General features: G+C 42.3%; 1 protein-coding gene across 1 annotated transcript in view; it reads right to left on the reverse strand.

The window, feature by feature from the left end:
* Positions 1–351: 351 nt before the first annotated feature.
* Positions 352–14797, reverse strand: part of AHCY (adenosylhomocysteinase) — a 28175-nt gene continuing 13729 nt past the window's right edge. Inside the window, exons 6-10 of the mRNA XM_054218359.1 lie at positions 12316–12523; positions 11390–11477; positions 10350–10467; positions 4500–4694; positions 352–1346 (exon numbers count right to left, since the gene is read on the reverse strand). Coding sequence (XP_054074334.1) covers positions 1215–1346; positions 4500–4694; positions 10350–10467; positions 11390–11477; positions 12316–12523 — 741 coding nt within the window. The 3' untranslated portion in view covers positions 352–1214. The remainder of the gene's footprint in view (positions 1347–4499; positions 4695–10349; positions 10468–11389; positions 11478–12315; positions 12524–14797) is intronic.

Consider the following 14797-nt stretch of genomic DNA (forward strand, 5'->3'; position numbering starts at 1 on the left):
ACACCATACCAAACCTTTCACCTCCTTACATCCAGAAACAGAGGTGGCCTGCTGTATAGCATTGACTGAAGAGGACAGTGGCAAAAGAGGACTTCCATGACATATGGAAATAAATCTCAGCAGGCAGAGGGGAAGAGTGTTTTTTCCTGTAAGATTCAGCCCTATGAATATTTAAATAACCCAAGGATCTGCTTTTCCCAACTCAAAGACATGATACAGGCTAGCCACAGCACTGCCTTCTGCCTTGAGGAAACCCCATGTGGCTACATTAAATATTTTCCGTAGTTTAAGGATCACACAAGAGTAAACAAATCCATGGCAAACCCAAAGCACCTCACTATACAAAGCAAGTCAGGCCACAGTCAGATCTTTAATAAAAGCACTTCGAGTCAGTAACAAACAAGATACAGCAGACATGACAACTCACAAAAATCAAGTTGGGGGTAGAGGTGTGCTGCTGGTGTTTTCAGGGAATAGAACAAGGTCCCTAAACCTAACCAGCCCCTCAGTGGCTTCTCAGCCATTCACAAAACACTACAAGGCTGCTAGAAAGAGTCACTCTTGGCTCATCCCTCCTCAAGTTGGTATGGAAGAAGCATAGAAGGGTCTTTGTTGTCACCAAAACTGATAGAGTAAATTAACCCAGAAAAACACTCCAACTCTAATCTCTGAGTAGGAGATTAAGTTGATTTTATACTACGGACACCAAGCAACCTATAGTCCTCACGCCTTCCTCCAGTTTCACAATGTGCACTTCAGCTAGGGCACCTTTGTGGAGAGAAGCCTGACACTGCCAGCCTCCAAACTCATCTAATTTGATCAGGGCAGAGCAGAAAGCATCTCCCTGTAGAAACTGTTCCCCATCTTATTGGGTAGTCTCTTCAGAGAGGCTGTGAGCCATATGTTTGACGAGACTATGCACTTTCACGTAGCAATCTTCTGTCCTGCTCCCCTTATTGGGACATCAGAAGCCAATAAAAGGTGCATAGGATCCTTTTCACCATGACATTAGCTAAGCAACCAGTTCTAATTCCCAGAGTCAGAGTGATCCTTTCACTAACAAATAAGGCCCTGAAGCTCCCTTGCTTAAGGGAAGGGGTTCTGCAGCACTGAGAAGAGCATGGCAAAGGGTTTGTTCTCAGAAGCCCAGCACACACACAAGAGCTTTGGAAGGTTGTATCTCTGCACTTTGGTCTTCGGGTAGTGCCACCTGCTCAGTATCTGTAGTGGTCTGGCTTGAATGGCCCATCTCTCGATAAGCCAAGGTATTTGGCCTGCTTGTCACTCAGCTTCGTCAGCTTCACACACAGTTTATCCAGATGAGCAGCAGCCACAGCTTCATCCAGCTGGAAAACAAAACATTGAGACAAGAATATTAGTGGAAGAGAGTCCTATTAGTTCAGGAAGTCATGGTCAACAGTGAGAAATGAATATCCCCGAGGAGGGCCTAACAGACTGACACAGACGGAGTGTCAGACAGCTCTTTTCCTGACAACATACCTCACCTGCCTGAGTGCAGAGGCATTCGCTTTGAGCACAGAACTGCATTTAGATGGAAAAAACCCATACTTTTGAGGGAGTCAAGTTAAGCTTAAGTGAGACAGGCAATTTTATATAATCAAGCCCATTTCAATTTCATTTACACGTTCACATCCATCCAACAAGTAAAGAACAGAGATCAAACTATTCATAGATAAGAATAGCCAGTTTGGTAGAATGGTAAAGCCCCAGCCATGTTTCCACTACAAAGACACCTGGACATACTAGACTATCACCTTACAATTTTAGATCAGTTTAATAACGGAAAAAGACTACATCTCCTTTATCTCCTTTACAGATGTCCCATCTTAGGCATACATGTATTAAGAAATTCATTCCAGAATCAGTAATTCAACAGGAATACTATCTATTGGTGTTGTCTTCATGAAGAATAAAGCCAAGGTGGGCTGTGGGACATAGGCTCAGAAATGTTGATATCTTTACCCCAGAGGTGTCAGGCAGACATGCAAACTCAAGGGATCAAAAAACGTATAAAGTTACAAGACAGTTAAGTGCTACAGGAGATAGGTACAGAAGAGTCAGAAAACAAACAGTAAAGAAGCAAACTACATCAGAGGGGAATGTACAGCCATAAAGGATATTCAAAGACAGAAGCAACAGCACTAAGAAAAGTCAGATGCTGCTGAGTTACAACAGGACAAGTTTGACCACCATTTGTAATTCCTGCAAGATACAAGCTATTCAGTGCTAAGGAAACAGATATAAGGTACATCTAAATTCCAGCAGCACAGGAAAGACTGGCAGTATTTCCCCCATACTAGTTAAATAGATGTGAAAGGCTGCAATACTTCAAGGGCAATAAATCAACAAAACAATCAGGGGTCAGATCTTCAGCTTGTGTGAACCAGCATGTCCTAAATGATTCAATAACTAATCCTAGATTTCCCACTCAAAGGGAGTGTGGTAACAAGCAACTACTCTGAAGTAATCCCATTGTAATGAACCAGGTAAAAAGCTACACCTGTACAGAGTATAATTCACTGCAGCTCAACCTGCACAGAGCACAACTGCCAACAGCTCTTGAGAAAATGGAACTGTCAAAAATCTCTTGAGAACCAACACAGCCAGCGAGGTACAAGACAAAATTAAAAACATAATTGAAGTGGTTGAAGAATGTGGAAGTGAGCCAGTGAACTACTGAAGACTACATAAGAGTCATGAAAATTACAAATGAAAAAAAGAGCTAACTGGAAGGACTGTGTTTAGAAGGGAAACAAGTTTTTAAACTTAGTAGATCCTGACAGGAAAAAAAAGAGAGTTGAAAATTGAATGAATATCTGGTTGACTAGACTGACACATGAAAACCTGATAGGTGCACTTCCAGCAAGTTTAAGACAGATTATACCCACTTGAAAAGGAGCTGAGTCCCTGACATTTCCCAGATCAGGTTCTCAAACTGCAGCAGAGATGAGTTGTTTCACAGCTGCTTCAGCTTGGAGAGTTCCAGATTTAGATAAAAAGGTACACAAATTTACATGACAGTAAGCTGACATTCTTACCTTAAAATGAGACAGCTGAGCATAAGGATGGACAGATTTGATGCCAAGAACATGTACACAACAGTTTTCCTAGATTTCCAGGAATATACATTGCAGAAATATGTGCATGTTTGTAGTATCTGATCATCAAAGCAATGTTCTTGCAGTCAAAGTGCAGTGTAAGGTACTTGGTAATTCTTAAACTTTACGTTTGGACCTCAAAGCTACTACACAGAACAAGGAAAGATACTAGCCAGAAAATTATCAGAGAAAGCTCTTCTGCCCATCTTTTGTCGGTTCTGACAAGGCAGCTGCTCCATTCTTTGAATTCTCTATGGAGGGCAAAGGATAAAAAAAAGCATCTTGTCACAGTGTATGAACCTGAGAAGATCGCTGCCATGTGCTCCACTAGCATACAACTTCGTTTGTAAGTAATTGATGTGGGCATTACTTCTCATTTCCAGTTCAAATACATTTACTAAAAATTGTTATTCAGGAAAAGGATGAAGCCACATTTTATTAGCAACATTGGACTATAATTTTCAAGAGAATTGTCAACGAAACTTTTCCTTTGAAGATGATTATGTGTCAGCTTGCTGATCAACTTCTACATTGTATTTCTGGTATGCTTCGCTTGATCATTAACAGATGGTTTTGGAAGCTTAAGTCCTTCAGCAAACGCTTCATAAGTAAGTCCAAACATACACACTCTGCCTCTCAAATGAAAAGTATTTTCACATTTAGTCTCACACCTGGTTGCATTCCAAAGGCAGTGGGATTTAACTCCAGCGTCTTTTTCAACGATCATCTCAAATTCTCAGGCTTGTTTTGGAAAATTAAAACCAGGCTAGTTTTATAAAAGGAATTTGTGAGTTGTGACATGATCCAGATTTTTCCAAGAACAAAGAATGCAGAGATAAGTTTAAAGGGAAACCGTCATTAATATTTTGGGAAGCTATTATGACCAGATTGTGATAAGCTCTGCTCAGGTGCAAACAGCACCCAGACTCTACCAGTCACTGTAAATGCAATTCCTAGTTTCACTCCAGCTTCAACTCTGCCCCCACTAGATTTTGCTGCTGGATAGGCATGTGAAAGCTTGCTGCGAACGCTGACACACAGAAGGAGGAACAAGTTGGTTTGGAGAAGCTCCCTGACTACCCTGAGGCAACACAGGCTTCCCATCACCTCGGGGAAGAGCCCCAGGTCACACCAAAGAGCGACTGGACATTCCTATCGCACGTGACAGACAAGTCCCAGTTCTGCACAACAGGTTAGCCACAAAAGACAGCCCACTTCAGACTCAGCATGACCAAAGACAAGCATTCACTGAGGGGCAGAAGCTCCTTGCAACAACATTCAGTAGGAAAACGAACTCAAGCACAAATGAAGTAAATCTACATGATCACACCCAAAGTTGGCTTCCTTACAAGCTTGCGTCTTTCTGCTATTCTAACTCACCTTCTTTGGCAGGAAATGGACTCCGACAGAGTATTTGTCACTATTGGTCCACAGCTCGATCTGTGCCAGCACCTGGTTGGTGAAGGAGTTGCTCATAACAAAGCTCGGGTGACCCATGGCACAGCCCAAGTTGACCAGCCGTCCCTCTGCTAGCAGTATAATATGACGGCCATTCCTCAGTGTATAGCGATCCACCTGGGTGGGAAAAAGGAAGAGCAGTGCAAAGTCAAGGTAATGACAGCATTTTAGATCATGCAAAGCTTAGCGGGCTTTCTTTCCACATCAACAATTCAGCAGTGGGCTTGCAACGCAGACTTTGATTACAACTGAGACCCTTCCCTCAATTCCCAACCAGTGGTTGCAAAGCCCATAGCTATTCTGGACATCACACAACATGAATCTCAGCATCTGCTTCATATTTAACCAGTTAACCAGTTCTTCTGGTTTTTCCACATGCATGTTCGCTCAGGTGGCTGTGGTGGGGAGTGTGCTGCCAGCAGTAAAATGCAGTTCATACATGCCTAATTGTAAGGATGGGTATGGACAGACAGGACAGGAGAGGGAACACCTCTGCATGCAACAGTCCACAGCCTTCGCACCTAGCACAGAGGTAAGGGCCAGAGTTCTCAGCATGCTGAAACTGCTTCTTTGTGACTCTTCACACTTCCATAAGGCATAATAAACAGCTGTCCTAGCTTCTCGTGTACCCTCCTCAGCTCTCGTGAGGGTACAAAGATGTGGTCCTCCACTCAGACTGATTTCCAAGCAACACTGGGGACAACAGGACTCTGCACACAGAATCAAGCCTCTGAGGGGCTAAAGGAGACAGGTCTTCATCTATATGAGAGAGTCCCAAGCAATTAAGATAATGTCACTTAACATGCACCTCAACTGTCTGGGCCAGACTGGGGTCCTGCAATGTCAAAGTTAACTCTGCTTCTCCTTTGCACCAGCCAGTAGCTCTTCTCTCCCTGCCTTCACCCCTGTAGGGGCTTACAATACCAAAGCACAGAATGAAATGCCAGTTTCAGTATTAAATATTCAGTATTCACTGGTATTTATTGCTCCTGTCACACCCAGCTTGTGGGACTAGAGCAAGTCTTTGAAAAGACTTAAAAAAATAAACAACAACCAACTTTGACAAAGATTAATGCTTTAGAAAAGTCCATTTATCTTACACTGTCATAACACAGCAACTGTGAAGGACCTAAAAGGATCCCTCCCCACAGCTGTATTTATACTTTCTGTCTCAAGAGTTATTTAGTATAAAGCAAAACACAGCAGTTCCAATTTTATTCTTAAAGCTTTGGCCTGTAAGTTAAAACTCATACGGGATGAAGCTTTAATTGTAACAATACCATCTTCTGAAAAAAACATCTTCATGCAGGTTTTGAAGTACAGATGTAATAAGTAAATCAACAGAAACCATTTTATTAGAACGGGTATTTTGCCTTCAGAGGAGGTCTGTGTCTCCACCAGCCTTCCCCAGCTATGCTTCAATCGCAGCACTATTTTCTACTTCTTGGGTTCATGTAACAGATTATTCTGTTTTCAGCACAACATACACAGCTGTACCCACCTCAAATAGAAGCCCTAAATAACATTGTTAATTTCTCCTGTCCAAGAGCAATACAGCAAGGTAGGGTTAGTAACAACACTCTCCACTGAGCAGCTGCAATACTTCTTATGGATGCTGATTCTCTATTGTGCACCACCAGCAACAGTGCTCAGTCCACCCAAAAAATATCACATGGGCTCTCACAAGATTATGGGAGGAAGTAATGAAACAAATAAGGAAGCAGCCAGAAAGCAAAACACTAAAAACTTTGAGAATAGCTACAGTATTACTTACACTAAACATCATATTTACAGATTAAGCTACTACAAGGCAGCAGTTAGGTAGCATTTCAGTTTGGAAGCCTGAATCAAGTGGTTTAGGTGTCAAAATATTATATCCATATCTTATTCACACAACTTCCACCTGGACAGCTGCTGGCTCATGCATGGAATCACATACCTTCAGCAATCTGCTGACATGAGTCATCCAATGCACAGGGTAACCCAGAAAATATAAATTAATGTCTTTGCACAGAAATAAATACAAAATAGTAGTGGTACCAGCAGAGACTTAAGTCAGTACTGTGGAAACTCATCTCGTCTACGAGCAGATAAACAGCCTGATTCATAAGCTCAAAAAATTGTTACAGAAGTAGAATTTAAGTTACCTAAGCACTAAGTTCACCTCCACACATATACAAATGCCTCCTCCCTTTCCCCATCAGTATTTAGCTTGCTCTGGACTTTCTGGCTGCTTTGCACTTCCCTCCACATCATAATAATTTATTTTCAGAGCCAAAACTTCATTGATCATACCCTGACCTTTCCTTCCCGGAGTCGAGCTTGTGCTACACATCAGTCTCTAATACCAGAACGGAGCCGAGCAGGGCTGCGGTGCAAACCCATAGTCAAAACAACCCACCAGCTTTTCAGTCATACACCTATCACCTCCTTAACTGCACTTTGAAAGCAACAGATGAGTCAGAACAGCACAATAAGACATTTTCCTTTCCATTACACATTTCTTACACAAGCTCACCACTTGTAAATGGGGACCATATGGTACAGAAAACTACGACGTTGGACACCTTCACAATTACTCTCTACCTCTATCTGAAGTCTAGCAACCCTCAGCTCTGGTATTAATCCCCTAATCAAGAGACAGCTGTCTTCATAGGAGGTTAGAGATTTTTGCTCCTGTACGAAAAGATACAGGTATTAGTAAAAATCTGAATATTTATAGAGAGTTAGTAATTGGTATTATAAAACATAGGATACCTCACCCAGAGCTTTGATATGAAAAAACGTGTGTTATTCTAAGGATAAGTGCAAGATCTCACACCTTTAACACAGGACTGACCTCCCCTTGAGGCCACCAAAACACTGGGGAGAAGATGACCACAGAAGCATTCCTGACGAATCTCAGCAACAAAATGGAGAAACCAGCAATGGCTTAAGTGGCAAACTGATCATTTCCTTCCCAGATGGGAAGAGCAATTCTATCAATTACAGCAATTTTATCAATTACTGTAATGACTCATAACTGCTGCCCTAAGAAAGGTCCCAAACACATGCAGAAAAATTCCCATGAAAGCAGTGAGGGACAGAAGCTGCAAGATACCTCCTGGGAGCTTGTCTCTAATCATAAAGTTAATGGTTGCCCTGGAAGTTAAGCAATTGCAGCTTTCAGTTTATTTCAAACTCAGAATCTAGGGCTCTGTAAAGTCACATTTTGCCTCCCAGTCCTGCCTCTCCCCCTTTTGAAATGAGTAAGCTTTTAGGATATGCATTAGTCCACTCTTGCTCAATTGCCTATCCCTAATGGCAATCAGCACAGAATGAAAATGAAGAATAACAAAGCTTTTACACAGCAGAACTTGTTCACGTAGCACCTGCTCAGCAGGTACCTCCTTGCTTTGTCACGCAGGCCTGAAAGTCTTTAGGGACAATAAATCCAAACAGACACAAGATAGAGCATAGGGGTACACCATTAGCACAGTGTAGCTACATATAGCATTAAATACACCAATAACAGAGTCCAACTGGAGATTCACACTAGTTAACAGTGCTTCAGAATCCCTGCTAGAAGTCAACAAAACCCAAGTACTAACTTGAGTCAGAGACCAGCTTTTATTGGGCTTGGCAACATACACATCTATAAGGCATCCTCACTTCAGCAAAGCTTCAAACATGTGGATGGCCATATCAGATGAGATTTACCTCTAGGTACATCCCATCTCCAGTGGTAACCAGTAGATGGGTAAAGAAAAGTACAAGAACAGCCCAAGGGTAAAGTGGTATTTCCATCAGGAAATCCTCTCAGCTCAGCTCTCTGTGCATCAAGCAGAGATAGAGGTGTCCACGGGGGGCTGTCAGGAACACCTTTTACAAACTTTAGCTAACAACTTTTAAGCAAACACCCTTGTGGCACCCACAGCATGCTGGGCAGCTACTCTCACAGCTTCTGCTCTGTGAGCAGGTATCTCCTTTGCATCACCCTGAACATCCTACTTGCGACAGCAGTGGTTTAAATAACAGACCAGAGAGATTCAGGTCAGGATGCAGGTCTTCAGCATTAAACCATATGGATGACCTTGACCCTAATTCCATCCTTTTGGAAGGGTAATATTCTGTTTTTAACCAGAAACTTGTTACAGTTTTCATACCTTGGAGTAGGCTGCATCTCATTGCACCTAATGCATCTGTGACAGACTTGCTCCTTCAATACAGAGCACAAAGAAAAAGGGACTATTACCTCTGCCAACAGCAACACAATTTTTCACATGGACTTTAAGAGCCACATTGAATGGCCATGTGCAGGTAGTTTGTATGTTACCATATTAACATCCAATTTAGCCTGCAACAATGTTTACTTTTTGAGCAGTCCCAGTTTTAGTTTTAAAACCCCAGCTAGCAGAAAGCAAGCAGGTAGCTGCGGGCTCTTCTGGGACAAGAACTGTTGAGCAAAGTCAGCTCCACGCTAAGGTCATAGGCAAGAACAGACTCGAATGTAGTGAACAGTTGAGGGTATAACTTCATACCTAGTCAAGCTCAGATGGAGCGTCCCAACAAACAGGACACTGAAAAGACTCTCAAGACTGCTTAGCAGGAGTTTGATGTGGGAAGCCAAGAAGCCACAGGGGAATTATGAAAATTGGAAGGGCAGATTGAGATCTACTAAGGTGTGGTGTTTTTAAGAAAACCTGTCCCAGAATCCTGCTATCAGCAAGCACACTCCCTCTCTTTAGAAGGTAAGTAGTTAGAAGTCCCAAGCCAAGTCAGACAAAGCCTGTTTGCTTTATGTTCTCCCACAATGCGGTTTTGATTTATTTAGTTTTGTTTCTCTGCTTTAAGACACATAGCTGTTTTAGATCCCTGTTTCCCTGTGTAGCTCCAGCCATAGCTTGAAGTAAATACATGGTGGGAATGAAAGCTGAGCAAGGATAAAACATCTCGCCTTGTCTGCCCACATATAGACTTCTGGTCTACAAAGGTTTCTAAAATGAAGCCACTAAGTCTGGAAGAGAAGTCTGAGTTTGGTGGAGCTCCACATAGGCTTTCCTGAGGCTTCAATCTCCGAGTAAAAAAAAAAAAAGCTTTGAAAACAGGGGTGTGAATTTTTTTCAAACCTTGACAGAATCCCAGAAGACATTCCCTCGAAATTCTCTCTAGTTCTGGCACTTCAGGACCAAGACTGTTCTGGTGCAGAGCGGTACATAAGCAAGCAGCTTCCCGAGAGGAAATTCAGACCAGCCACCAGCCAATCTATGGGCTGTGTTCTTAAAGAGTTTTATACGGTCTCCAGTGGTCTGTTCCATATTCATCATCTAACTTGCTTTTTGAAACTGAGTTATGACACTGCTTTCAGAGGGCTATCAAAAATATCACATTTCCACACCTCCTCACAATACCACAAACATGAAAGCTGACTTCCTGTATGTAATAAACTTGGTGCAATTAATTGTCTTCATAACCACCACTAAGGAGTAAACTCCTGTTCGTCAAGGAAGTAAGAACACATGGAGAAAGATGCATCCATACCAGGCACCTCTCGCCAGAGACCACACTGTACACTTGGGCACTGGCTGGAACCAATTGCTTTAATATCAACACAAGAATATGACATGCAGCTTGTTCCATGTTAATATCCATTCTGATCAGCCCAGAACAACACTGGCTTTCAAGAAAGCCAGAAACACAAAGAACATGAAGAGAAATACCCCCCTTTCTGGAAACAGACACCAAATAGCTATTGCTTCTTTCTAGCAAGAGAGCTTGTGCAGGGACTCTCACCTGAGGTTTAACATTCACTGCCTCTACTGCATTTTCATTCAGCCACTTTGCATCAACTTCCACATCAAAATGGCCAATATTACACACTATGGCATCATCCTTCATCTGCTCAAAGTGCCTGCAAAAAGAAAAGTTAAATCAAAAGTTAATGCACAAAGAAGTTTTTCTTCTTCAGCACGAGAAGATGCTCTGGTCTACAACTCTGCACATGGAGAAATGAAAATCACCTGGCTCACTGACTGCATTTGACTCACAAGATGTGTGGGTCTGGTAATCTCCCAGGCACGTGAAGTCTACTGGAAAACACTCTCAAGCTTCTAGGGAAGGATACTTCCCAAGGATATAAGAGATTATGAGAGAGAAAATATTTTCCCAGTATGGAAAGTAAAACTATTCTGTTTAAGTGGTGAAAGCCAAATGAAATACCCACAGTATTCTCTTTCCTACACGGAATAAATAATTTTCTTCATGACTTTAGTTTCCAGCAGTTTTACATCTCTAGAGACTAACAGCCTTACCTCCTCCCACTTCATCTGATCTTCCACTACAACATGTACAATCATTAACAGCAAAGACAGGAATGAGTTTGTGTAGAGTGGAGGCGCTATAAATTGAGACCTAAGAAGTGATAACAAAGACTGCAGGGTAGTTTGAGAACAGGCTAGTTTCAAGTCTGCTATGTGTACTCACAAATAGAATAACTTTCAACCTTTACCTGCCTCCTCTTCTGTTCACATTTAACTGTCCTAACACAGAATTTAGCCCTAATGCTCTCGTCTCCAGAAGTCTGTTTATCCCCTCTACACCTTTTGTTTCTCCATCATTACATGCTGTAAGGCAGAAACAACTGCAACGTGGCAACATGCAACAAAACTGAAGAGACCAAAACCCCTATTTTCTCACTAAACTGATGCTAAATCCTGATGCCTAGAAACGAGACTGTGTGCTAACTCTCACCATACTGCTGAGAAGTTATGATTGTATATAAAAAATATAACTGTATAGGTATGCTTTCACTAAAGCACATGGCTAGACCATACCTGCCCTGAACAATGTCAGTGCAGCCGGTGGTGGTAACAAAGATATTGCCTTCTTTGCAGGCCTCCTCCATGGTTGTAACTTCATAACCTGAAATGAAAAGAGTTATTCCTCTACCCAATCATCAGCACTTATTAAAAAAATGGGCTACAATATTACAAATAGAAAAGTATGGAGAAAGAATAAGAGAAGTCTGTGCCAACACATGACCTATGGAGGATGCCAGGTAGCAGGCACGCTTGTCTTCCTAAACACCAATACACAAAAATATCTATCCCTCACCCATTTCCAATCTGTAGATCTATACATTCAATGTCTTATGTCCCTGGGTCTAGTACCTGGCACAGCACTCCAACTGGATTCAGGGGGTCAGGTTTGCAAAGGAAAGTGCACCCACAACACCTGCAGGCTCTAGCCAGGTACGAACAGAAATGGGATAAACTGGTACTAAGCAGCATAGTTACAGGAGGCACCCACAGAAGAGGAGCACAGCTCCCAGAGCATGCCGTGAGCACAGCTAAAGAGGTAGACAGCATGGCACTGCTCTCCAAAATCACCTGGTGTTTTACTGTGGAGACATTCTAGTGAAGTTTTAACCCACACTGAAGGTTAGAGTTGCACAACTTGAAGATAACAAATCCGTTCCAAACCAGGCTTACAGCATTATGAGATGGGGGAAGGGGGGAAGCTTATCCCACTATGGTATCTATATCCTTGACTCCAAACACATCTTCAAAGCCTATAATAAACTGCTTCCTTAACTGTAAGGGGAGAATTCCTACAGTTAAACTGGAATCACCTCTACCTCAACAGGGACAAGGCTGAAACACACTGAAACTTTCTTGGCCATCTATCATTTATTGCTCTACACTGACATGCAGAGACCTCCACCACATGCATTAATTTCTGCATCTCCTCCAGTTCTCACCTTCCATGGCTGCCTGCAGTGCATTGATGGGATCAATTTCAGTGATGATGACTCTGGCTCCAAAGCTCCGCAGGGCCTGAGCGCAGCCTTTGCCCACATCACCATAACCGGCCACGACTGCTACTTTTCCAGCAATCATGACATCTGTAGCACGTTTGATGCCATCGATGAGCGACTCTCTGCAACCATAAAGGTTATCAAACTTGCTCTGAGGAAGAAAAAGAAGCAGTTTCAGAACAGATGAAAGTCATTCAAGTAAAAATCCCTTAGAGAAACAAAATGGACTTATATGCAAGTACTACAAACCAAGAGGCTGATAGTCAGCTAAGTAGTTTAACCACAGCAAGGGATGGGAAGAAGATAACCTGGTTCAATGTTTTTATTTATTCAGTTTCAGTCTATAGAGTTATACTGGATACAGGCTTCAGCACATCCCTGGTGAGATGCATTTCATAAATATGTTGTGTCTACTGACTAGGGCTTGGACATGTTAAAAGCTTATTAGAGGTAACCTGAATTTAGTAAAAGCACTAACAATTCTCACACACAGAGGTAGGTCCAAGTTCTTTAACCATACGTTCACCAGTTCTCTGCTGTTTATCAGACAACGAACTGAACTAAGTGCCACAGGTAGGCAAAACACACCATCAGAATATCTAGCTAGCTGGTTAGCACATACTCTTATCTTTGCAAGACACATGCACCCTGCAGAAGCAGCAAGTTGTCCACATCAACCATAAAAAATTGGTTCCCAGGAAGATCAAAATTGCTTCTTCCCCCAGGAGGAGTTACACTAACACTGCCAGACCTCACCAATGCTCACATCTAGAAAAATTCAGCAGGTAGCCATTCACAATACCAGTCACTGCAACCAGGAACCCCTGGATTTCATCTCCTAATGCTCCATTGCACAACATCCTCCTACTGTCACACTAACACATGAGCTTAACAGCCAGACCTCCAAATCAAAATTCCCTTGGTAAGTCAGATGTCAAACAGTACTCCACTTGAACATCTTCCTAAACTCAGACACTTATATTGCTGTACTAATTTTTGTAATGCTCCTCCTTTTTCTCCTTGGGTCCTTTGTTTTCACCAGAAAGATGGGCTGTATAAACAGATTTGATTATCTGAAGAGCTACAGAAGCCAAGAACTTTAAAAAAATCTGTCTACCAAAGTTGTGCTATGCTTCCCAAAGCAGGGGTATAAAGAACTCACCGTTCACAGCAAAATTCTGGTCTCAAAGCCTGCCCTGTGCTTTCTAGAGCCTTAGGTCACCAACCATTCTTGCTTTCACTTGACACAGGTAGCACTCTGCTATAAGCAATCTTAAGACTGCATACCTAGATGCAAGTAGAGGCACCGATCCTTCAAATGGGACCCACCTTGAAGCTATGGCTGGTGCCATCTAGCATGTGCAAGATGTTACAGTTTGGTTTTCAGTCTACAGCTCACAACTGTAAATTTTTTTTTATAACACAAGAACGCAAAGCCCACATATAAAAATGTTGCAGCTATGACTCCAACACATTACCTGAGCAAATTACGAGGTATAGTAGCATATTGCTCCCCGCCTCAGAAGCTGGCCGAGGACTAATGTGTAAGAAGTTATACTTCAGATCCAGAGGTTCCTGACTCAGTGCCTGTAAGTCTTGTCACAGGAACATCTAACATCAATATTTCACAAAATTTGTGTTACCAGTTCTTCAAATTCCAAAGCTAGTGCCAGTTGGTAATTGTCTTTTCTAGTCCTCCGGCAGATTTTCCTTGCAGTATAAGCCTTCTTACAGAGGAAAACAGCATGGTCAGATTTGATTCCTCATCACCAAGTCCCCCAATTGCAAGCAAAGCCTTCCAGGTGCTTGTGCATTCCCATGCAGGCAAGGTAGCAGAGTGCCAGATACAGACATCTGTCCTACCTAAAAATACATTTGAGTGGCAGGAGGGAAGAACAACACTGGATGCTGCCTGCCTTCTCTCTCCAAATACTAGTACAGGAACCTGGCACCAAGGGAAAATACCAAGCCAGGAGAGCAGAATTTGTCAGCTCAGTAGCACATCTTCCTGGAGATCTGTAACTGTGGTTAGTACAAATGTTTTACTACATAAATACCAAGCAGTGCTTGAAAATAAGCATTTATTTGGCACTAGAATAAAGTGAGCTCAACCCAAATCCACTCAAGAGGCTTTTTTAGAAACATCTGAATTTCCAAGTCTACTAAGCAGTATTAATAGTTATTATGCAGGAAGCACAAATCTAGGTGAAAAGGATACAGAGAAACAAACTACTTCCAAGATCAGCTGGATTCCAGCCCACTAGCTATGAAATAAAAATGCCAGACGCATCTTTGTGAGCAGAAAGGAGATACTGTTCAGAGAGCAAACTGCTGAGAAAGCAGGCCAAACAGTGAGAACTGCCATGTCCAATAGGATAATGTTAGTATGGTAACTTGAAGTAAATTTAGCAACTAGATTTAAAAA

Source organism: Rissa tridactyla, chromosome 12 (genome assembly GCF_028500815.1).
Source record: "Rissa tridactyla isolate bRisTri1 chromosome 12, bRisTri1.patW.cur.20221130, whole genome shotgun sequence".
Lineage (NCBI taxonomy): Eukaryota > Metazoa > Chordata > Aves > Charadriiformes > Laridae > Rissa > Rissa tridactyla.